The following is a 23,462-nucleotide window of genomic DNA, read 5'->3' on the forward strand; positions in this document are numbered from 1 at the left end:
TTTACAGTAACTTCCTGGAAATATAAACCAGGAACATAACCAGTTCTCAAAACTATTTTTATTTCATCACTCATGCACACGGGTTTGTTACGATGCAGTTATTCAAGAGTGCTGGGCTGGAATTGATTTAGTTGTACTAGTCATAGTTATTTAAAGTAAATTTAGTACTTGTAAAAATTACCAGATTGACAACCTTGGAGACTGAGTCCTGGTCTATGCTTCAAAATGCTTGCCACTCTAGTTATGTCCATACCAGCAAATCCTCCTAATGTAGAGCACAGCTTATATTGGCAAAAAAAAATGCTTTTGCTGGTATAGCTTATGAATAAGAACATAGGACTGGAAGGGACCATTTCAGTCATAGAGTCCAGTCCATTGGCCATTCATATTATCTAGACTTATTATCTAATAACAACAGATCCTCGTCTGTGTGGGAATGAGGAGCTCACCTGGTTACTCATATTGTTCAGGGCAGGTGGTCACCCCACAAGACCACCTTACACATCAACATACTGGAGCTCAGAGCAGTCAGAAATACTTGTCTCCATTTTATGCCATTGAACAGAGGCAGATGTATCAAGATCATGATGGACAATGTGGCCCACATGTTTTATATCAATCAGTAAGGAGGAATGAGACCATCTTCCCTGTGTGACAAAGCTATAAGACTATGGAATTGGTGCATACAGTCATATTCACCTATTTTCAGTGTACCTTCCTGTCAATCAGAACATCATATCAGATGCTCTCAGCAGATGTTTCTCACAAGATTTTGAATGGGAGCTAAATCCTTGGTTTCTCAATTGCACATGGTAAGAGCCCTCAGCTGGGGCACTCCCAGCCAATTGTGTCGGAACCAGGAGGGCCAGGATCCATGCTCCCTCAGTTATTAACATGGGCATAGTTTGGGGTGGCAGGGGGCAGTGTTGTCCTCCCAAACTGCAAGCCTCGGGCACGCATGGAGCAGCGCCAGCAGGAGATGTGCTTCAAGGTGGGGAAACTGATCACTATTATCAGCTCCCCCTCTGCGAAGCGCAGCCCCTGCCGGCACTGCTCCGTGCCTGCCTGAGGCTTGCAGTTTGGGAGGACAATGCCATCCCCTGCCACCCCAAAATATGCCCATGTTAAAAAGTGGGGGGCATGGCCTCTGGCCTTCCCCAGTTCCACCCACACACTACTACAAAGGTTCCAGCACCCTTGCCCTCCAGCCTTGCCCCTCCCTGGCTCTGGACCCAGTGCTTGTGGATTAAAAGGGGCCTTGGGCTGTCTGTGGGGGCAGGGGAGGACTACAGCACCTACTTGACCACAAGGCCCTGGGCAGTTGCCCACCTGTAAGGCTGGCCCTGGCCCCCTCCCCCAAAGTGATTATGCTCCTTCATATCATGAGACCCTCACATCTGTGCTGCCCGCTGCTCTCAATGCTGCCCAACTCAGAAGGCAGTGCCTTTGTCAGCAGCATTGCAGAAATAAGGGTGGCAATAGTGTGACCCCCCCCATAGTAGCCTTGCAACCCCCCCAACCCTCTTTTGGGTCTGTAACACCATGAAATTTCAGATGTAAACATCTGAAACAGTGGAATTGATTATTTTTAAAATCCTATGACTGTGAAATTGACCAAAATGGACTGTGAATTTGGTAGGACCCTATTTATGAGACCTTCCTTTGAACAAGGGGTGACCCTTTCTCTACTAAATGCATCAGCAAAGATGGCATTTGTGGTAGCCATTACATCTACTCTAATTGTTGAAGAGATAGGGACCTTTAAGGCACACACCCCCTTCATGATATTTTTCAAAGATAAGGTTTTAGTACTACCACACCCCAAATTCTTACCTAAGGTTTCAACTGAATTTCGTATTAACCAAGTCACTAACTTTCCAGTTTTCTCCCGTAAGCCACATTTGATTAAAGAGGATGCTGCACTACACACACTCAATGTCAACATTATATTAGCCTTTTACCTAGACATAACTTACTGGTAATTCATTTAGAAAATCTCACAGACTTTTAGTATCAATTGCTGACAGATTTAAGAGATCTACAGTTTCCAACCAAATACTCTGTAGGTGGGTATCAGAATGTGTAGTTTCTTGTTATGCATCTAACGATATTCAAACTCTTCCTAGGATATTATCCCATTCTACAAGGTCTGTCTCTACCTCAGTGGCTTTTCTCAAGATTTTTTCCATCACTGAAATCTGTAGAGCTGCAGCTTGGATCTCTATACATGCTTTTCCAAAACATTGTGCAGTAATCAATAATACAGCTTTGGATGCTGTGTTTGGCTCTGCAATATTATCTAAAGCAGAAGTTCTCAAACTTCATTGCACCACGACTTCCTTCTGACAACAAAAATTACTACATAACCCCAGGACAGGGGACCGAAGCCTGAGCCCGCCCAAGTCCCGCTGCCCCAGGTGAGGGGGCCAAAGCCCAAACCCAAGGGATTCAGCCCCAGGCAGAGGGCCTGTAACTTGAGCCCTGCCGCCCAGGGCTGAGGGTTGAAGCCCGAGGCCTTTGGCTTTGGGCCTGAGGGGGAAGCTTCAGCTTCAGCCCAGGGCCCCAGCAGTCTAATGCTAGCCCTGGCAACCCCATTAAAACAGAGTCGCAACCCACTTTGGGGTCCCAACCCACAGTTTGAGAATCGCTGATCTAAAGTATTAGACTCGACTTCAACACCCCTTCCCTGATGAGGGTACTTCTCAGTAGTCACCTGAAGTGGAGCACCTCTAGAGACAGTGCTTGAAGGAGGAGGAGAGCTTACTCACACTGTGCAATAACTAGCTCATTTAGATGTGTCCACCTATGGGTGTTTCTCTACCTGCCCTCCTTCCCCTCTGCTTTAGAGTTTCCTTTATGGGACTCTGCAGTGGAGAAGGAACTGAGGTTGGTATGCTCAAGCATACCATATTATAGCATATTAGCATATTATAGCTTTGGTGCAGGACACTAGCTGTATAGAGCAAATGCACAGGTCTAATGGACACTGACTACCAAAAATCTCTGATCAAAGGCACCTGGGCCCATGCGCACCTGAAGCAGAGCACCCATAGGGGAACGCATCTCAAAGAACTACAGTTACTGCATTAGGCAAGTAACTTCTCCTGCATAAGCTGCAGGTCTGAAAGGAGGAACATGCCGTTTTACCAAAGCAGATTCAGTTCACATTTTATAAAAAGATTCTCTAATAATGTATGGGGATGTGAGGTTTTAAAAGCAGCATTTATCACTGAAGCGGAAGACAGTCCCCTATTATTAGAGTCCTTCTGCTGTGATAATTCTACTCAATTAGCAATACTCTTTAATTAATGTAGTTTAGTTTAAAAGCAGGGAGAAAAGGTTAGTCATGCTTTCTTTTTATGCGTTACAAAAAATGTTTTCTAATAAATTTATTTTATTGGTGTCTACTCAAGCAATTAAATGTAATCCAACTCCTGGAGTTTGTAAATTAAATCTTTGCTTGTATTATACTTTTAATTGGATTTCCTTTTTTAAGCACAAATACTTCTTTTTTATTATTTTAAACTTTTTGCTGGCATTTCAAAATATCAGCCTTATCTAGTATAGTTAAGAGAACTTGGAGCCCAGTCATCAGATTTTTAAAGCCACAGAAAGGGCTTAATTTATTCTCTGGTCTGTATCAGTTCTTAGCCCTGATTTTAGTTGAGTTTTACGCAGCAACAGTAGACGATCACATGACTTCCTTATATTTATGACATATTCTGTACTTTGACAGTAAAATGATCATATTCTGGTGCATTCATTAACACTCCCAAAGATTTTCTGTACTGAACATTCATGGGAGAAATACCTTGAAGTCACCTAACCTTATGGGTGGAATCTTGTGTAGGGTTCCCAGTTAATGTATAACTAATGAATGCCTTGTTCTATCACACACTGGTTCTGGAGGTCTAGACTACTAGATTTCTGATTTTAATGGAATTTATTGATAAACAGGTACATTCTGGGACAAATTTTTGATGTAAAACTTCATTAAACTCTTTCCAAATTGGGATTTGTCATGTAATCTGTCAGAAAAGGCTGCTTTTGCATATATTTCTTTGTTCAGTGGTGGCTAGATTCTGACTGGAACACAGCATTACTGCAGTCATACCACTGCAGAAATTAAATTAGCTGTTTAAAATGCCAAGAATTCAGCCCTAATTTGCATTTCCTGTTTTAGAAGAGACAAGGTTGGGGGGACACTGCTGCAAAACACAGCTGCCTTTGTAGCTCATGCCACTAGATTTTGCAGAGTAGAACAGTTCCATTAGCTTTCTGAGCACCTGGCACGAGACCACAAAGAGTTTGATGGTGCTGCAATTATCAAGGGTGAGAGACACATTGACATTTCTCTTCTCACCCGCTTGGCAGATGGCAGAGTAGGAGAGTACTTCACTGTTGGCACTAGGGAGTATACAGCTTGTGTTACTATTATCCTGTTTTTTTCATACAAAGACACACTCACCCTGTAATAATTATGTGGGATATGTTTTTGAAAACAACAACTTATTTTAATAGTTTCATTTTAAAATAACAGTTTGGTTTTGTAATTTTTTCATTTGTAAACAATTTTGATTATTAGGAAGCTACTTAAATAAATGCTTTAAAGAGGTTACTATAACTCTGCCTAGTTCTGTAGCAGATTTTCATCAGAGTATACATTTTCTCTTCTTGTTTTGTTTCATTATTTGTGATAGTTTTAGATCCCTGGTTTGTTTTAATTTTATCACTGTAAACTGCTAAGAAGGGTTTTGCTGTGTTTATAGGTGTGACCTATTACCATATTTTTGGGACAGTTTTTCTGAAAGTGGATGTATTTGAGTCAGATTTGTAAAATTATACTAGTTTTGTTTAAGGAATGCTAAAATGAAAATGGACTATAAAATGAATAGGTTTCAGAGTAGCAGCCTTGTTAGTCTGTATCGGCAAAAAAGACAGGAGTGTCCGTGGCTCACGAAAGGTTATGCTCAAATAAATTGTTAGTCTCTAAGGTGCCACAAGTACTCCTGTTCTTTTTATAAAATGAATACTGCATCCTATTTCTTTTTACTCTTCTGAAAATTTCTAGAACCGTTCTTTGGTCTTCCTGAGTTAGCTGCAGTTCTATTCAAGGATTAGATTTTGAAATTAGATACACTTTCTTTTAAATGTTCTCTTGGCTCAAACCTACCCACAGTGGTGGATTTGATTAGATTTATCAGATATTTTCCCATATTCTTTACTAATGTTGTTTCTGAATTGTGTATTAGGAAGTGGGGAGACTGCAGTAGGAGGAATAAGTAGGCTTAACAGTAACCAGTGGATTTATTTTGGGGGAAGGTGTTATAAGTGGAGCTGTAGCTCCTAAAATAGTTTTTGGTAGTATTGAATGTTTTAAAACATTTTCACTAGGTTCTGTAGGGTGGAATTGCACTTGACATTACCATCTTAAAGTCCAGGACATTTTAACTAAGCTCACAAACTTTTCTGTTTCTTTTTAAAATAGTTTTTAAAGGACAGTAACCCACATCATAAATACCTCTCACTTAATTTTACACAGTTTACAAACAACAAAACTTCCTGTTTTTAAGAGGTTACAAATGGAGTAAGACTGGAGACTGAGCTCTTGATAAATTAGAGTTTTGTTTAAGTATAGGGGTTTTTTGGCTGGTACAAAAATCTTAACTGTTCAAATGTTAAAAGTAAATACAATTACTTAGTGGTTTTCAGAGCTGACTTTAGAATTTTTAAGCAGGTCTGTAAATTTATTTTAATTTATTTTTTTGCCCTTTTCCAATCTGTTCCAATCTGTTCCAATCTGGGGTTCTGCAGGGGTCTGTTTTGGGACTGGCTCTGTTCAATATCTTCATCAATGATTTAGATGTTGGCATAGAAAATATGCTCATTAAGTTTGCGGACGATACCAAACTGGGAGGGATTGCAACTGCTTTGGAGGACAGGGTCAAAATTCAAAATGATCTGGACAAATTGGAGAAATGGTCTGAGGTAAACAGGATGAAGTTCAATAAAGATAAATGCAAAGTGCTCCACTTAGGAAGGAACAATCAGTTTCACACATACAGAATGGGAGGAGACTGTCTAGGAAGGAGTATGGCAGAAAGAGATCTAGGGGTCATAGTGGACCACAAGCTTAATATGAGTCAACAGTGTGATACTGTTGCAAAAAAAGCAAATGTGATTCTGGGATGCATTAACAGGTGTGTTGTAAACCAGACACGAGAAGTCATTCTTCCGCTGTACTCTGCGCTGGTTAGGCCTCAACTGGAATATTGTGTCCGGTTCTGGGCACCGCATTTCAAGAAAGATGTGGAGAAACTGGAGAGGGTCCAGAGAAGAGCAACGAGAATGATTAAAGGTCTTGAGAACATGACCTATGAAGGAAGGCTGAAGGAATTGGGTTTGTTTAGTTTGGAAAAGAGAAGACTGAGAGGGGACATGACAGCAGTTTTCAGGTATCTAAAAGGGTGTCATCAGGAGGAGGGAGAAAACTTGTTCACCTTAGCCTCCAATGATAGAACAAGAAGCAATGGGCTTAAACTGCAGCAAGGGAGATTTAGGTTGGACATTAGGAAAAAGTTCCTAACTGTCAGGGTAGTTAAACACTGGAATAGATTGTCTAGGGAAGTTGTGGAATCTCCATCTCTGGAGATATTTAAGAGTAGGTTAGATAAATGTCTATTAGGGATGGTCTAGACAGTATTTGGTCCTGCCATGAGGGCAGGGGACTGGACTCGATGACCTCTCGAGGTCCCTTCCAGTCCTAGAGTCTATGAGTCTATGAGTTCTCTCCACTCCCTAGAAAAACAAACAAACCCAAACCAAAATAAAAAAGGGGAGCAGTGGAGGCAAAAACCCTAGGTGGCTTCAAGACTGAATTTGGTAAGTTTATGGACAGGATGGTATGATGGGACTCTCTATATGATGTCATGTGGCCCATCCGCGACTGCCAGTAGCAAAAGTTCCCAGTGGCTGGAGACGGGACACTAGATGGGGAGGGCTCTGATTTACTATGGAAATTTTTTTTCCCAGGTGTCTGGCTAGTGGGTTTTGCCCACATACTCAGGGCCTAACTGATAGACATATTTGAGGTCAAGAAGAAATTTCCCCCGGGTCAAATTGGCAGAGACCCTGTGGGGTTTTCACCTTTCTCCGCAGCATGGGACATGGGTCACTTTGAGGCTTAAACTAGTGTAAATGGTGAATTCTCTGTAACTTGAACTGTAACTTTAAACCATAATTTGAGGATTTCAGTAACTCAGACAGAGATTAGGGTCTGTTTCAGAAGTAGGTGGATGAGGTTCTGTGGCCTGCAATGTACAGGAGGTCAGACTAGATGATGGTCCCTTCTGACCATAAAGTCTGAGTCTATAAAGCCCACTAATCAATTCCTATCCTTCCTCATCAAATCACTATGAGATTAGTCTTTGGCTGCCCTCAAACTTAATTGACATACTTACATTAAAAGTGTGCAGACTTTGAGGGAGGAAATTTAGGTTACCTTTCAGCTTCCTGCTGTAGAAGTGTAGTTAGCGGTTGGTGGTTTAGATTTTCAAGACTGTTCACAAGGAAATGGCTAGAAGTTTACTTTTCTACAATGAAAAATAGTTATCTTTTTCATGTATCTAGTTTACCCCTTGGAGGGGGCCTACAGCAATTGGATTCAGGCACCCAAACGTTAGCCCTGCTGGTGCCCAAACTTTTTTTACTGAAATTGTAATACTTGCAAATGAATCCCCTGCCTGCATCCATCAATGTCCCCTAGTTCCATGAGTTCTTCTTCTAATAACCTTCTCTTTCTCTTTTTTTCTTGTTCACCCTTTTGCCTTCTAGGCTCTCCCACTTTTCTGTCCCTCTCCCCACCCTCCAGAAAGCAAAACACGTGAACAACATGCATTTTAATGCATCCAAATGCGAAGTCATACATCTAGGAACAAAGAATATAAGTCACACTTATAAGATAGGGGACTGTCTCCTGGAGAGCAGTGACTCTGAATAGTACTTAGGGCTCATGGTAAATAACCAGTTAATCATGAGCTCTCAGTGTGATGCAGTAGCTAAGAGGGTGAATACGGTTCTTGGATGTATAAGCAGGACATATTGAGTGGAAGCAGAGATTACCTGTGCATGTGGCATTAGTGAGCCCATTGCAGAATATTGTGTCCTGTTCTGATGTCCACACTTCAAAAAGGATGCTGACAAACTTGAAAGGGTTCAGAAAAGAGCTAAAAGAATTAGTCAAGTTCTGGAAAAATGCCTTCTAGTGAAAGACTAACAAAGCTCAGTCTATTTAGTTTATCCAAGAGAAGGTTAAGAGGTAACTTGATAATGGTCTATAAGTACTTATCTAGGGAAGAAATTTCTGGTAGGAGCTGGTTCTTTGATCTAGCTGTAAAATATGTTATCCGGTGACTGGAAGATGAAGCCAGACAAATTCAGAGTAGAAATAAGGTACAAATTTTTAATAGTGAGGGTAGTTGACCATTGGAACAACTTACATAGGGATATGATGGAGTCTTCATCACTTAAAGTCTTTAAATCAAGATTGAATGTATTTCTAAAAGATATGCTATAGCTCAAAGAGACATTATGGGTTTGATACAGAAATTACTGGGTGAGGGATTTTTGGCCTGTGTTATGCAGGATGTTTGACTAGATGTTTATAGACGTCCTTTCGGTCCTTAAAATCTGTGAATCTATGACTACTCACTGCTCATGGTGTGAAACATCATCTGATAGTTTGGGCTGGCTGCATAAGTGCCATGAACCTGACTCTATACATGTAAGTTGAAGGAACCACCTGCTGCTTTATCTGTAGCTGTGGAAGCAGGTTGCTTAGACCGTGTGTGGAGTGATGATGGCAGAAAATCCATGGCTGTGGAGCTTTTCGTTTTCCACTACTTTCCTCTACCCCAATCTCCTTGCACCCTCAAAAAATAGTCCTCCACGGTGGCTCATTTTCTCAGGTTGGGAAATTGATATAATAATCTTATCTTCTAGACCAGTGGTTCTTAACCTGGGGTGCCCGCACCCCCTGGGGGTGCGAGACATGCCAGATTTTTTTAGAAGGGAAATCATCGAAAACACAAATTAAGCCCAGACGTGTAAGTACAGCTACTTTGTTTCATCAAACCTATGTATTTATTAATATACAAACAAAAATACATCTAGGTTTAAAGAACTGACCTACTTCAACAATTTTTATAAGGACTATGAGACAATATTTTTATTTTTGATAAGGGTGTGAGAGCATATTTTGAGACCCAAAGGGGTGCAGGCTGCAGTGAAGGTTAAGAACCACTGCTCTAGACTCTCACTATTTTTGTTTGTTTGTTTGTTTGTTTTTAAGAGGAAAGAAAAATGCTACTAAATTCTATGGCCTGTGTTACACAGGAGGTCAGACTAGATGATCTCAATGGTCATCCATAAATGAAAAAAAGACATAAATTGCTATGCATACTGCGCTATCAAGCTCATATGTTTTATATTGTATTGTATAAAATAGATAATACATCAGTTAGTAGTACTTAGTCTTCCAGTTTTGAGGAATAACTTTTTTCCTCAGGTATGAATTATAAAGGTCCTTGTAAAAATGCATTTGTGAAATTTTTAGACTATAAACCTAGTTCCATTTATTAAAAGATTCATCTGCTGATACATGTTTTTGTATTTAAAAATATGGTGATCAAATTTAGGTATGATCTTTGTAACTTGGCACTCAATTTCTCCAGGTTACACCAGTATAACTGAGAACAGAATTTAGCCCAATGCTGTTAACTAAATTGTTACATACAGTAAAAGCTTTTTATATGGTATGTTGGGGGAATCGGGAGCTGGTAACTGAAAAATTCCAGTTAACCAGGAGTGAGGGAGTTTGGGTGTGGGAGGCGGTGTGGGACGCGTGCTCTGGGAAGGAGTTTGGGTGTGGGAGGGGGCTCGGGCAGGGGGTTGGGCTGCGGGAGGGGTTTTGGGTGCAGGATTTGTGGGAGCATTCACCTCTGGGGGCTCCCTGCAAGTGGCAAACTGTCCCTGTTGCTCCTAGGCGGAGGCACAGCAGACAGATCTTGTAGCCTAGCCCCAAGCGCTGATTCCGCAGCTCCCATTGGCCAGGAACCATGGCCAATGGGAGCTGCAGGGAGCAGCACCTTCAGGAGGAGGCAGCTTGCAGAGCCACCTGCCGCACTTCCACCTAGGAGCAGCAGGGACAATACACCGCTTACGGAGAGCCGCCGGAGGTGAGCGCTGCCTGGATCTGGCACCCTACACCCCCTCCTGCACCCCGTTCCCTGAGCCCACTCCCAAAGTCCCTCCCAGAGCCCGTGCCCCACACCCCTTTCCATACCCCAATCCCCAGCCCTACACCCCCCTTGTACCTAAACTCCCTCCCAAATTTCGCACCCCACACTCCCGCCCACACTCCGAACCCCTCATGGCCGTTCCTCCACATAGGAGTATCAGGAACATGTCGCTGCTTCTGGGGAGCCACACGGAGCCAGATAGGGAGCCTGCTGGCCCCACGCCAACTGCACTATAAACCGGATTTTCTAGGAAGATTAGAAATACTGATTTGTAGAGCTTTCCGGTTGGTACACAGATAACACAGCTTTTACTGTATTATGTTTGATACCTGTTTTTTTCAAGTGTGTTTTCTATTACTGCTATTAAGATTTTAAGTCTGTAATTTCTCTGCATCTTCCCTGATAACTCTCCTGTATTCAAAAAATGGTTTTAGATATAACGAAGCTGAATGTTTCCAATGTATCTCTTGTCACATCTGAGTACTGGGATGGATTTTATCTCGCTCTAGAGTATTGTCTCTCATAATTCTTGTTCTAGCTGATCCTATCCTCCTTTAATATTTCATCTTTCCCTGGAAGGAATTCATCTGGCATTGTCCCTCATTTTTCTTCGTAAACTTGTTAGGAAAAAAATGATATATTTACCGATATATTTACCAATATATTTACCTCCTCTGTCAGCAGACCTATGTGTTTACTTAGACTTTCTCAGGAATGGATTCTTCCATGTTGAGTGAGAAAAGGGGGAAAATGTGTGCATTTAGGGAGTGTTTCAGTGTTGACATGATGTCAAAGTAGAATTTTTTGTAATGTAGTATTAAGGATTGAATTGCTTGTGTTTACTGTCAAGGATGGTGGGATTGCACAAGTTGAAATAAATAAATATTTTCTTTGCCATCTCTTAGCTGATGTGCTAACTCTTTCCTTAATCTCTAACTTTGTATGTACAAAAAGAACGAGGAGTACTTGTGGCACCTTAGAGACTAACAAATTTATTTGGGCGTAAACTTTCATGGGCTAAAACCCACTTCATCAGATGCATGCAGTGGAAAATACAAGAGGAAGATGTATATACACAGAGAACATGAAAAAATGGGTGTTGCCATACCAACTCTAATGAGACTAATCAATTAAACTGGGCTATTATCAACAGGAGGAAAAAAACTTTAGTGGTATTAATCAGGATGGCCCATTTCAAACAGTTGACAGGAAGGTGTGAGTAACAGTAGGGGAAAAATTAGCATAGGGAAATAGTTTTTACTTTGTGTAATGACCCATCCACTCCCAGTCTTTATTCAAGCCTAATTTAGTGGTGTTCAGTTTGCAAATTAATTCTAGTTTCTGCAGTTTCTTGTTGGAGTCTGTTGTTGAAGTTTTTTGTTGAAAAATTGCTACTTTTAGGTCTGTAATTGAGTGACCAGGGAGGTTGAAGTGTTCTCCAACTGTTTTTTGAATGTTATAATTCTTGACATCTGATTTGTGTCCATTTATTCTTTTGTGTGGAAACTGTCTGGTTTGGCCAATGTACATGGCAGAGAGGCATTGCTGGCACATGATGGCATATATCACATTGGTAGATGTGCAGGTGAATGAGCCTCTGATGGTGCGGCTCATGTGATTAGGTCCTATGATGGTGTCCCTTGAGTAGATATGTGGACAGAGTTGGCAACGGGCTTTGTTGCAAGGATAGGTTCCTGGATTAGTGTTTTTGTTGTGTGGTTTCTGATGAGTATTTGCTTCAGGTTGGGGGGCTGTCTGTAAGCGAGGAGTGACCTGTCTCCCAAGATCTGTGAGAGTGACTGATCATCCTTCAGGATAGGTTGTAGATCCTTGATGATGCGCTGGAGAGGTTTTAGTTGGAGGCTGAAAGTGACGGCTAGTGGCGTTCCATTCAGGAGTGGTGCCAGGGTTTTTGGCGCCCTAGGCAGGGGTCCTTCCACGCTCCCAGTCGTTGGCGGCAATTCTGCGGCGGGGGGTCCTTCCGCGCTCCTGGTCTTCAGGGCACTTGGCAGCGGGTCCCAGAGCGAGTGAAGGACCCACTGCAGAATTGCCGCCGACGACCCAGAGCTTGGAAGGACCCCACGCCGCCGAATTGCCACCGAGGGCTGCAGAATGCTGCCCTCCCAAATCCTGGCACCCTAGGCGACCGCCTAGGTCGCCTAAATGGAAGTGCCGGCCCTGGTTCCATTACTTTCTTGGACTTGTATTCTCAGAAAAATGAGAGTCAGTGCTCTTTTCCATTTTATGACAATTAGAGCACTGATTCAGGAAAAAAGTTGGACATACATGTATATAAATACGATTTAAAGCATGTATATAAGAACCATTGATGTCAGTGGGACTTGAGCATGTGCTTAAAGTTAAATTTCCCTGTATAGAGATGCTTTTTTGAATCAGGGCCAAGTTGCTGCCATCAGACTCATGGCAAGTTGCCAGTCCAGTCCTCAGTAAGGTAAATGTTGAGGGACTCTGGCTTAGATGCTCATGCAAACAACTGTGTACCCCTCCCCCCCAAATAAACACCTGTCTTGATAGCTTGGAACTTGTTTGAACAGGCATTAAAGGGTGTGCTGTATCTTTATGTCAAATACAAGGAGTGATGAACAAGGATTAAATTTAACTTTGAATTTTCTGGTCTTCATTGGGTTAAGTGTTATATAATCCTTTGCTATATAATTATGGCTAATGTGGTCTATTCCTTCCACTTCTTATATTTAGAATATCCTCCCAATTAATGTTGGCCAGTTCACCGCTTCTGTGTATCATTCCAGCTGTAAAATCTAAACTCCTGTTGTGTTGTATTGTTTTGTAGTCCACTCACTAGGACTTATAGATTATACTCTTTCTGGGGCAGAAACTCTGTTATTTATTTTTGTTTGGCACATTTTACCATTATATTATGTCATGTAAATCTATTGTGACATATACATCTTATGTTTTCACTATGTACTACAGTTCTTATCCTAGATTCAAATTCCAACCAGGTAAGTATCAATCTGAATAGTTTGATTTTAATCAGGAATCACAAATGTATAAATAAAGAAGAATGATACAGTACATAATGAAAATATAAGATTATAATAAAAACAAACCTAATGGACATACGTGTTTATTTGCAAAGTATAAATAATTGTTGAGCTGGAAAAGTCAGGCGTAATTGTGGTATAGTATGCCATCACTATTTCTGACACAATTAACAATAAATCATTTTTAGGCATCCTGGAATTAAAATTTGCAGAACGCTTTTGTATTACTCTTCTTTACTTGCCAGAAACTGTACAACAGAGTATTGAATTTGTTTTTTTCCCCAGCATATTCTACTGGCATTGAAGTTTGTCATGGCGTTTGTGATTCCTGATAAACCACGGGATATCCAGATAAAACTGGCCAGGTTGGAATTTGAATCACTAGAAGCTCTCAAACAGCAGGTATGGGCAACTCACTTGGGGAAACAAATGTACCACTTTGGGGGACCAAACGAAAAGGTAAATTATGGAAATTGCCAGTACTATCCTTCTGTTTCAATTGCCTGGTATTCAATATTAGCATCTTAAAGGAACATACATAGTATTCATCTAAAATGTAAAATAATTTACAAATTGTTTTTAAAAAACCTTATTATTGATGCAAAAGCTTTCAGTGATTTAGTCATTGATCATTCCAATTAAAACAATTTTTGGCTGGAGTTTAACTATCCTTCTGTATTGTTTCTAGCCAAAATAAAGCAATGTTTAACAGAAACAGAAGAAAATGCCTATCAATAAATATGAAATTGATTAGTATATTTTAATCACATCAATTGAAAAGCAAAAAGCAGACAGCATTAATGCTGAAAAGTAAATTAAATTTTAAAAAGTACTTTAAATTCTAATAATTTCAGTTATTGTTTAGTAACAGAGAGATCAACATTTTTAACCTGACAGCAGCTCTTGAATTTGCCAGATTAGGTCAGGTATCTTTCATTAAAAAAAACAACCCACTTTCTTGTTTATAATGATACTTTCCTTCCTTTGTAAAGAGCTTTGAAATCTATGGATGAGAAGCTCTCTATAAGAAATGGTGTTCGTTGTACTGGCATCACATGTAAATTGTAGTTGGCCTCTATATGGATGAATATTGTTATTGTAAGCGCTCTTGGCATGGATTTTTTTTTAAATAATCATTTCAATATTTGTTTTGGGGGAAGGTTACCAAAAAAATATATGAACATTATGTGAAAAAGGTAAACTAGATTACATTGTATTACCACAGTCTTAGCATTATTATTTTTTTTAATATAATTTACATTTCAGTTGTAAGTAACATGTATCCCTTAGGAAAACAATTAGCTAGATTTTTGTACTGCAGAATCTATAGAGGCAAATGCATACAAGGAGACAGTAGCGGAAATCACAACTGAAAGTAACTAGTATGTGGTAACCTCAAGCAGTGGGAAGAGATCTCTCAGGTAGAACATGCCTGTATGGCTACCCTCTACAAAGAAAGTAGATCATGAGGGAAACTCCATGACCTAGTGGAAAGAGGAATAGCTATGTGAGGGAGGAACTGGGTGGACCTCCATAGGTTCTGAAAAATATTTGACTTGAGGATGTTTAGCTGAATGATCCAGTTACAGAAAGCAGACTTCCAGGGTAAAGATTACCAAATAATGTAATTTTGTAATATTGGAAGCTAAAATGTGAAGTATCTGCAGTCGCTGATTACAATAAGCATTATGCACATAGCTGTCTGTCTACACTGAATTAAACTAATGTTGCGTGAAATCATTTATGAAAATAACCCTTTTTTTATTTCTTTGCTTTATTTTTGAACATGGGGATTTCCATCTTAACCTTCATAATTGCCAATATTAAAAGTATTTCAGAGGCCAATTATCCATAAAAATAGGGATTTGGGACTGCTGGGTCCTCAGCCACCAGAAAGTTGCATGTGAATTATGATGAATTTTAGGTTTTTCATGTGAGTATTTTCATTCTGGTGGTGGGCTTTCATCTGTTAATTTTTGGCTGTTCTTAGAGATCTTCGGTGAAATCATGGTCCATTAAAGTAAAATGAGAGTTCTTCTTCGAGTGCTTGCTCATATCCATTCCAGTTAGGTGTGCGCGCACCGCGTGCACGCTCGTCGGAGACTTTTTACCCTAGCAACATTCGGTGGGCCAGCAGGTCGCCCCTTGGAGTGGCGCCGGCATGGCGCCTGATATATACCCCTGCTGGCCCGCCCGCTCCTCAGTTCCTTCTTACCGCCCGTGTCGGTCGTTGGAACTGTGGAGCACGCCTAGCCGTTTTCCACCTCCCTAGCGTTTCACTCTTCTGTAGTTTAGTGTATATAGTTTAGTTATTATAGTGTTAGTTGTAGTTATAAAGTTAAGTAAGTATAGTTGTAAATAGTTATACTGAGGATTGGGGGTTCGCCCCTGTTTCCTCCCCGCGGTGCCGGGGCCCATGCCCGGTTCACCCGGCTTTAAGCCTTGTGCGGCCTGTCATTGGCCGATGCCAACAGGAGACCCGCACGACTCCTGTCTGAGGTGCCTAGGCGAGTCCCACCTTGTGGACAAGTGTCGGATCTGCAAGGCGTTCAAGCCCCGAACTAAGAAAGAGCGGGACAGTCGCCTGAAGCAGATCCTGATGGAGGCAGCGCTGACTCCCCCACCGTCGTCACCGACTCCGGCACCGGGACCAAGTGTCGCCTCCGCTCCGGACCGCCCGGCGCCGGCGAGGGCTCCAACTTCCCGCTCGGCACCAGCCCGGCACCCTAGCCAGCACCGCTCCCTCTCCCCGAGGAGCAAAGAGCACAGGGCTCCTTCGGTGCCTGCAACTGCACCACAGTCAGAGCGTGCCTCAAAATCTGACCGCCCGGCACCGTCATCTGCCGCGGCACCGAGCGTCGCCGCACCGTCGACTCCGGCCCCTCAGAGGCCGTTGAGTCCGGTGCCATTCAGCTCCCCGGTGAGGACAGGGGTCGAGCTCGTCGCGCCCTCCACGCCGGAGACCTTCTCAGCGGCACGCGACATCATCGCATTGACAGAGCCCAAGCTGCCCCAACCCCCGGCACCGCCGGTGCGGGTTATACAATCGCTGGGCAAGCCCGCCATGGTACGGCCGCATTCGCCAGGCACTACCGAGCAGCGGTCCCGATCTAAATCAAGGGACCACTCACAGCATCGCCGCTCGAGATCTAGACGCCGCTCGCAGTCCCGGGACCGCTACCTGCGGCACCGGTCGTACTCGCGGCACCGTTCGAGATCCAGGTCGCCGTCGTACTACTCTCGGCACTGGTCTAGATCGCGGCACCGACGTTCATACCGCAGCCGATCCCGGCACGGCAGCGGCTGGCACCGGTCGACCTCCCGGCACCGAGCCGGTAGCAGGTCCCGGTCTAGATCACAGTACCGCCATGACTCCCGGTACCGTTCACCGGCACCGCGCAGCGAAGTTGGGATGCGCAGAGGCCTGCCACAGTCATCGGCGGCTCCTCCCTGGCCTTCGAGGCACTCGTCCGCTTCGTCCCATATGGACAGCGCCTCTTACGAGGGTTCAGATGTGCACGCCCACACGGACCAGGGTCCACCTCAATGGTCCTTTTGGACGCCCTGGGCATACCACCAAGCCCAGGGCGAACCTTCAGGTCAAGCTCGCTCCAACCCACCGGAGCGTCATGCACCAGAGGCCACAATCAGTCGCCCCCCCCCCCCAGGTACGGAGGAAGACCCCATGGATACCATGGGGCAGCAGGATTCCCGGGAAACGGAGGCCCCTCTGCACGAGGCTTCAGTGCAAGAACCGCTTCTCCCTGGGGTGTCTTCGTCCTCGTCCCCGGATGAGGCGGTAGCGGGCTCATCTTCATCAGGGCCCCCGCCGATCGATCTCCGGGCACATCAGGACCTGTTGAGGCGAGTGGCCCAAAACATAAACCTTCCTGTAGGGGAAGTCCCGGAAGTAGAGGACCCGGTAGTAAGCATCCTCTCAGCGGAGGCACCGACCAGGGTAGCCCTCCCCTTCATTAAGTCGATCCAGGCAAAGGCGGACACCATCTGGCAGTCTCCGGCCTCCATTCCACCCACTGCCCGAGGTGTGGAAAGGAAGTATATGGTACCATCCAAGGGGTATGAGTACCTCTACGTACACCCTGCTCCTTGGTGGTACAGTCAGTCAATGACCGGGAACGCCACGGCCAACAGGCTCCTACTCCAAAATCCAGGGAAGCCAGACGCATGGACTTGCTGGGACGTAAAATTTATTCTGCTGGAGGCCTTCAGCTCCGTGTGGCGAACCAGCAGGCCCTCCTGAGCCGTTACAGCCACAACACCTGGGAGGCTGTCGGCAAATTTGCAGAGCTGCTCCCTCAGGACTCACGCCAGGAATTTTCATCTCTCCTGGAAGAGGGCAGGAGGGTCGCCAGAACCTCGCTACAGGCGTCCTTAGATGCCGCAGATTCAGCAGCGAGGACTCTGGCGTCGGGCGTAGCCATGCGCCGTATATCATGGCTGCAGTCTTCCGGACTACCGCCGGAGCTGCAATACATGATCCAGGACCTGCCATTCGACCAGCAGGGTCTCTTCTCTGAAAAGACGGATCCCAGGCTACAGAGCCTAAAGGATAACCGGGCCATCATGCGTTCTCTGGGAATGCACACGCCCCAGACTCAGAGAAGGCCATTCCGCCCCTACCATCAGCGCACTTACCCCCCGCCTCGACCCAGACAAGACTTCAACCGGAGGCGAGGCCGGCCAAATCGCAGGCGACAGTCAGGTCCTCAAAGGGGTAACACTTCCTGGTCCAAGAAGCCACCGCAGGGACCCAAGGCGAACTTTTGAAGGTGCTCCCGAGAGCAGCTTACCAATCCCCTCTCTGGATCCACTCCATTTCCGCAACCGCCTCCGCCACTTCCTACCGTCTTGGTCCCAGCTGACTTCGGATCGTTGGGTCCTGAGCACGGTGCAGTTTGGTTACCATCTTCAGTTTGTTTCTCCACCCCCCTCCCATCCTCTCTCCTCGTCCCTCTTTAGGGAACCCTCTCACGAGCAACTTATCATCCAGGAGGTTCACAAGCTCCTGTCCATTGGGGCTATAGAGGAAGTGCCAAGGGAGCTAAGGGGCAAGGGGTTTTATTCCCGGTACTTCTTAATCCCCAAATCAAAAGGGGGCCTACGACCTATCCTGGACCTGCGAGGCCTGAACAAATTCATCAAAAAGTTCAAGTTCCGCATGGTAACATTAGGAACCATCATTCCTTCCCTGGATTCAGGAGATTGGTACGCCGCTCTCGACATGAAGGATGCGTACTTCCACATTGCGATCTCCCCCCCGCACAGACGGTATCTCCGCTTTATGGTGAATCAGGACCACTACCAGTTCACGGTCCTCCCCTTTGGGCTCTCATCGGCCCCCCGGGTGTTCACCAAATGTATGGCGGTCGTCGCTGCTGCCCTGCGTCGTCGTCGTATCCATGTCTTCCCTTACCTCGACGACTGGCTCATCCGAGGCACATCGGAAGAGCAGGTGACCGGACACATCGCCATCATCACGGAGCTGTTTGCGAGCCTAGGCCTGACCATCAATCCGGGCAAGTCCACTCTGGTGCCTACGCGGAGCATAGAATTCATAGGGGCAGTGCTGGACTCCAACCTCGCGACAGCCAGCCTCCCCCAGCACCGATTCCAAGCCATAGTGTCCATGGTCACAAGCCTGCAGGCCTTCCCGACCACATCTGCTCGAACGTGCCTCGCTCTCCTGGGGCACATGGCCGCATGCACCTTCGTTACCAGACACGCAAGACTCCGCATGCGCCCGTTGCAGACCTGGCTCGCGTCGGTCTATCGACCACGCAGGGATGCCATAGACACAATTGTAACGATTCCACCGAATGTTCTAGGCTCTCTAGGCTGGTGGACAATGCCCTCCCAAGTGTGTGCGGGCCTCCCGTTTCACGCCCCACAGCCATCAGCGTCCCTAACAACGGACGCATCATCGCTGGGCTGGGGGGCGCACCTGGGGACCCTGCGTACACAGGGCCTGTGGTCACAGAGAGAGTTGACTCTTCACATCAATGTGCGAGAGCTACAGGCCGTTCGCCTAGCATGCCAGACATTCCAACGCCATTTGCACGGTCGTTGTGTTGCGGTATCCACGGACAACACAACGGCCATGTATTACATCAACAAGCAGGGCAGGACTTGTTCCTCCCCGCTGTGTCAGGAAGCAATACGTCTGTGGGACTTTTGCATAGCCCACTCTATTCATCTAGTGGCCTCCTTTCTCCCGGGAGTGCGGAACACCCTGGCGGATCACCTGAGCAGATCCTTCCTGTCCCACGAATGGTCCATCCGCCCGGACGTCCTCTATGTCATTTTCCAGAGTTGGGGGTTTCCCCAGATAGGCCTGTTTGCCTCCAGATCGAACAGGAAATGCCAGGTGTTCTGCTCTCTGCAGGGCCGCTCCCCGGGCTCCCTGTCGGACGCGTTTCTCATACTGTGGATGGGTCGCCTTTACTACGCCTTCCCACCATTTCCTCTCGTCCATCGAGTCCTGATCAAGGTCCGGAGAGACAAGGCCCGCCTCATCCTGATCGCTCCGGCGTGGCCGCGGCAGCCTTGGTACACCATTCTGCTCGATCTCTCCCTGGCAAATCCGATTGCCCTACCTCTTTGGCCGGACCTGATCACGCAGGACTTCGGCAGGATGCGCCATCTGGATCTACAGTCCCTCCATCTGTCTGCATGGCTCCTGGTTGGTTAAGCCAAGCCGAGTTGCGCTGTTCCGATGCAGTACAACAAGTGTTGTTAGGCAGCAGGAAGCCTTCCACGCATTCCACCTACCTAGCGAAATGGAAACGCTTCTGCTGCTGGTGCAGTCAACACGACCACGATCCACTCGCCCTACTAATTCCCACTATCTTGGACTACGTGTGGTCTCTCAAGCAGCACGGCTTGGCGATCTCCTCTCTACGCGTCCACCTCGCGGCTATATCCACCTTCCACCCAGGCGAGGCTGGCAAGTCCGTCTTTTCTCACCCAATGGTGTCCAGATTTATCAAAGGCCTGGAGCGGCTCTACCCCCAGGTCAGACGGCCTACCCCTACTTGGGACCTGAACCTGGTTCTAACCAGGCTCATGGGGCCCCCCTTCAAGCCCTTAGCCACATGCTCGCTGCTGTACCTATCCTGGAAGGTGGCCTTCCTAGTCGCTATTACATCGGCCCGGCGAGTCTCAGAGCTTCGGGCTCTGACCGTGGACCCTCCGTACACGGTGTTCCATAAGGACAAGGTACAGCTGCGACTGCACCCGGCGTTCCTCCCTAAGGTCATTTCCGCCTTCCATATTAACCAAGACGTCTTCCTGCCAGTCTTTTACCCAAAGCCGCATTCATCCCGAAGAGAGCAACAGCTCCACTCCTTGGACGTCCGAAGAGCTCTCGCGTTCTACATTGAGAGAACAAAATCCTTCCGGCGTTCACCGCAATTGTTTGTGGCAGTAGCAGAGCGCATGAGAGGCATGGCAATCTCCTCCCAGCGTATCACATCCTGGGTCACGTCCTGCATCAGGACATGTTACGACTTGGCGAGTGTGCCAACGGGACCCCTGACCGCCCATTCTACCAGGGCTCAGGCTTCCTCGGCCGCGTTTTTGGCTCATGTCCCCATACAGGAAATCTGCCGTGCGGCCACATGGTCTTCTGTGCACACCTTCGCTTCACACTATGCGCTGGTACAGCAAACTAGAGACGATGCCGCTTTTGGCGCAGCGGTTTTGCAGTCCGCAACATCTCGCTCCGACCCCACCGCCTAGGTAAGGCTTGGGAATCACCTAACTGGAATGGATATGAGCAAGCACTCGAAGAAGAAAAGACGGTTACTCACCTTTGTAACTGTTGTTCTTCGAGATGTGTTGCTCATATCCATTCCACACCCGCCCTCCTTCCCCACTGTCGGAGTAGCCGGCAAGAAGGAACTGAGGAGCGGGCGGGTCAGCAGGGGTATATATCAGGCGCCATGCTGGCGCCACTCCAGGGGGCGACCTGCTGGCCCACCGAGTGTTGCTAGGGTAAAAAGTCTCCGACGAGCGTGCACGCGGCGCGCGCACACCTAACTGGAATGGATATGAGCAACACATCTCGAAGAACAACAGTTACAAAGGTGAGTAACTGTCTTTTTTACCATTGACTTACTGGGGACAGGATTTCATTCCTCATCTTCTGTCAGACTAAGAGTAGGATTTAAAGCAAAACCAAGCGAGACAAACAAAAGCCCCACTTAACCCTGTGTTGTCTGTCCCATGTATTGGACTGTGATTGTGCATGAATGTGATAACTTTTCACAGAAACAAGCACAAGACAAGCATAAACTTCTCAAAAATATACCCAAAACCAATGTTAGGAAAACCCCCAAAATTTCAGAGTTGAAGTCATATTCATACTCTCTCATCTCTCTTCCCTGCCACTTCAAAGTCCTCAGATGGTATTTTATACAGTGGAAATGAACTGGGATGTATTAGGGCAGCAGCATCAAATGTTCATATCAAAACAACATTAGTGTTCACATTGTCTCAGTGGTCACTACTGATTTGCAGAGGCAATATACTTATAGTACACCAGTTATAGGTGAGTAATCATCCGTACTCTGTGATCTTCAAATGAAGTTGGAGAATACACTTTAACAAGAAAAAAAAATCTTCTGTGATATCTGGCAAAATGTTATATTCATTTCAGTCAAACTGACTCCTGAAATATTACATTGCCATCACTATTAAAAACACATGGTCTTATATGATGTGTGTCCCTATCCAGGTCAAGGCAATCTTCCACAATAAAACAATAAAAAATAAAATCCAAATTAAAATTGAATCTAAGGCTCCGCAATATAGTTTTGTAATTCTCTAATGGGTTCATTGTGAAGTTACCAGGAGTTGACTGTAGTCTTACATATCCTCTACTTAACATTTTAAAGAGCAGAGCTGCTGCTCTATTTTAGTTGCTCCTTTTCTGTATTTTCATTTTGTAGACAGGCATAACTAGTTCATCCACTGAAACCTTAAGCACAAGTGAATAAAACCACCTTTGATTAGAATATGCCAGTTGGAATCTACTGAATGTGGTTCAATATGAATATATTTGTCAGCAGTTAAAACTTAAACTTTCATCCTCACATCTATGCATTAATTACCATAATATGTACCTGAGCCCCAAGTCTTCAGGGTTTGTTTTATTAATCCTACTGAGAGATGGGAATTCTGCATTTCAGGGGAACTAAAACCCTCCAGTTCTTTTCATTTTCCATCTTCTTACAGGATAGAGAAATCCTTGCTAGTTTTAGCATACCTATAATTATATGCACAAATAAGTACCATCACCTTTTCAGATTTTCCTTGGCTGATTCCATGTTATGTCTTTCATAGTTTGAACATGTCATGTATTAAGTAGTGTACTGAAATGGAATGCTCTCATGTGGAGACTTGCCTTTATTCTTTAATGTCACATTAAAACAGCTTTGGTTTTCTGGATGTCAGCTGGCAAAATAATTCATTGACAACATGAAAAGATACTGAGGCATTTATTTTTAAAGCATATTTTCAAGTTCTTTCAGCTTCAAATAGTCAAGATAATCATAGATAAACCTTCTGGCAATAAACATCATCTTAGTAATTTAACTCATTTTAGCTTCAAAATTTAAAATTGATTTTTCTAAAAACATTTTTTTAAAAGCAAAAAAAATGTTAGGCTTATATGTCACAGGGAAGCTTCCTCCTCCTCACTGCTGTGCTAAGTGCATACCAAATCCCTCTTCTGACTACTGTCACAAGGACCTGTCCCCGTTTATTTTAATGCATGAGAGATGCTAAAAGAGGGGTCTGTTTTTCCATTCTTGCAGAAGATCCTGATTGAGAATAGCTTTGGGACTTCTGTTCCCTTGAGATAATAGGTACTAGATGTACATCACTCTGAAGAACCAGTATATTGCTTGTTGTCTAGGTTTGGAGGAGGATTCCAGCTCTTCTCTGTTCAGACCCATCTGCTGGCTGATTACCTCTTCGACAATGATTTTGCACAATTAGTGTCCGATGTTCCTTGCTGAAAGTAGTATTCCAAAGCAGTGAGGAAGAGGGATTTGAGGTGGTGTGCTCTATTTTGTTATGTGGCCATAATCTCCACCTATTATCTTAAAAAAGGATA

General features: G+C 44.9%; 1 protein-coding gene across 3 annotated transcripts in view; it reads left to right on the forward strand.

The window, feature by feature from the left end:
* Nucleotides 1-23,462, forward strand: part of ANO10 (anoctamin 10) — a 270,756-nt gene that overhangs the window by 169,026 nt on the left and 78,268 nt on the right. For 2 of the 3 annotated variants that reach the window (XM_030551033.1, XM_030551031.1), the window contains exon 12: nt 13,610-13,726. The exons of the other annotated variant lie outside the window; for it this stretch is intronic. In XM_030551033.1, the coding sequence (XP_030406893.1) occupies nt 13,610-13,726 (117 nt within the window). The remainder of the gene's footprint in view (nt 1-13,609; nt 13,727-23,462) is intronic. 3 annotated transcript variants of the gene reach the window in all.

The sequence above is a fragment of the Gopherus evgoodei genome, chromosome 2 (assembly GCF_007399415.2).
Source record: "Gopherus evgoodei ecotype Sinaloan lineage chromosome 2, rGopEvg1_v1.p, whole genome shotgun sequence".
Lineage (NCBI taxonomy): Eukaryota > Metazoa > Chordata > Testudines > Testudinidae > Gopherus > Gopherus evgoodei.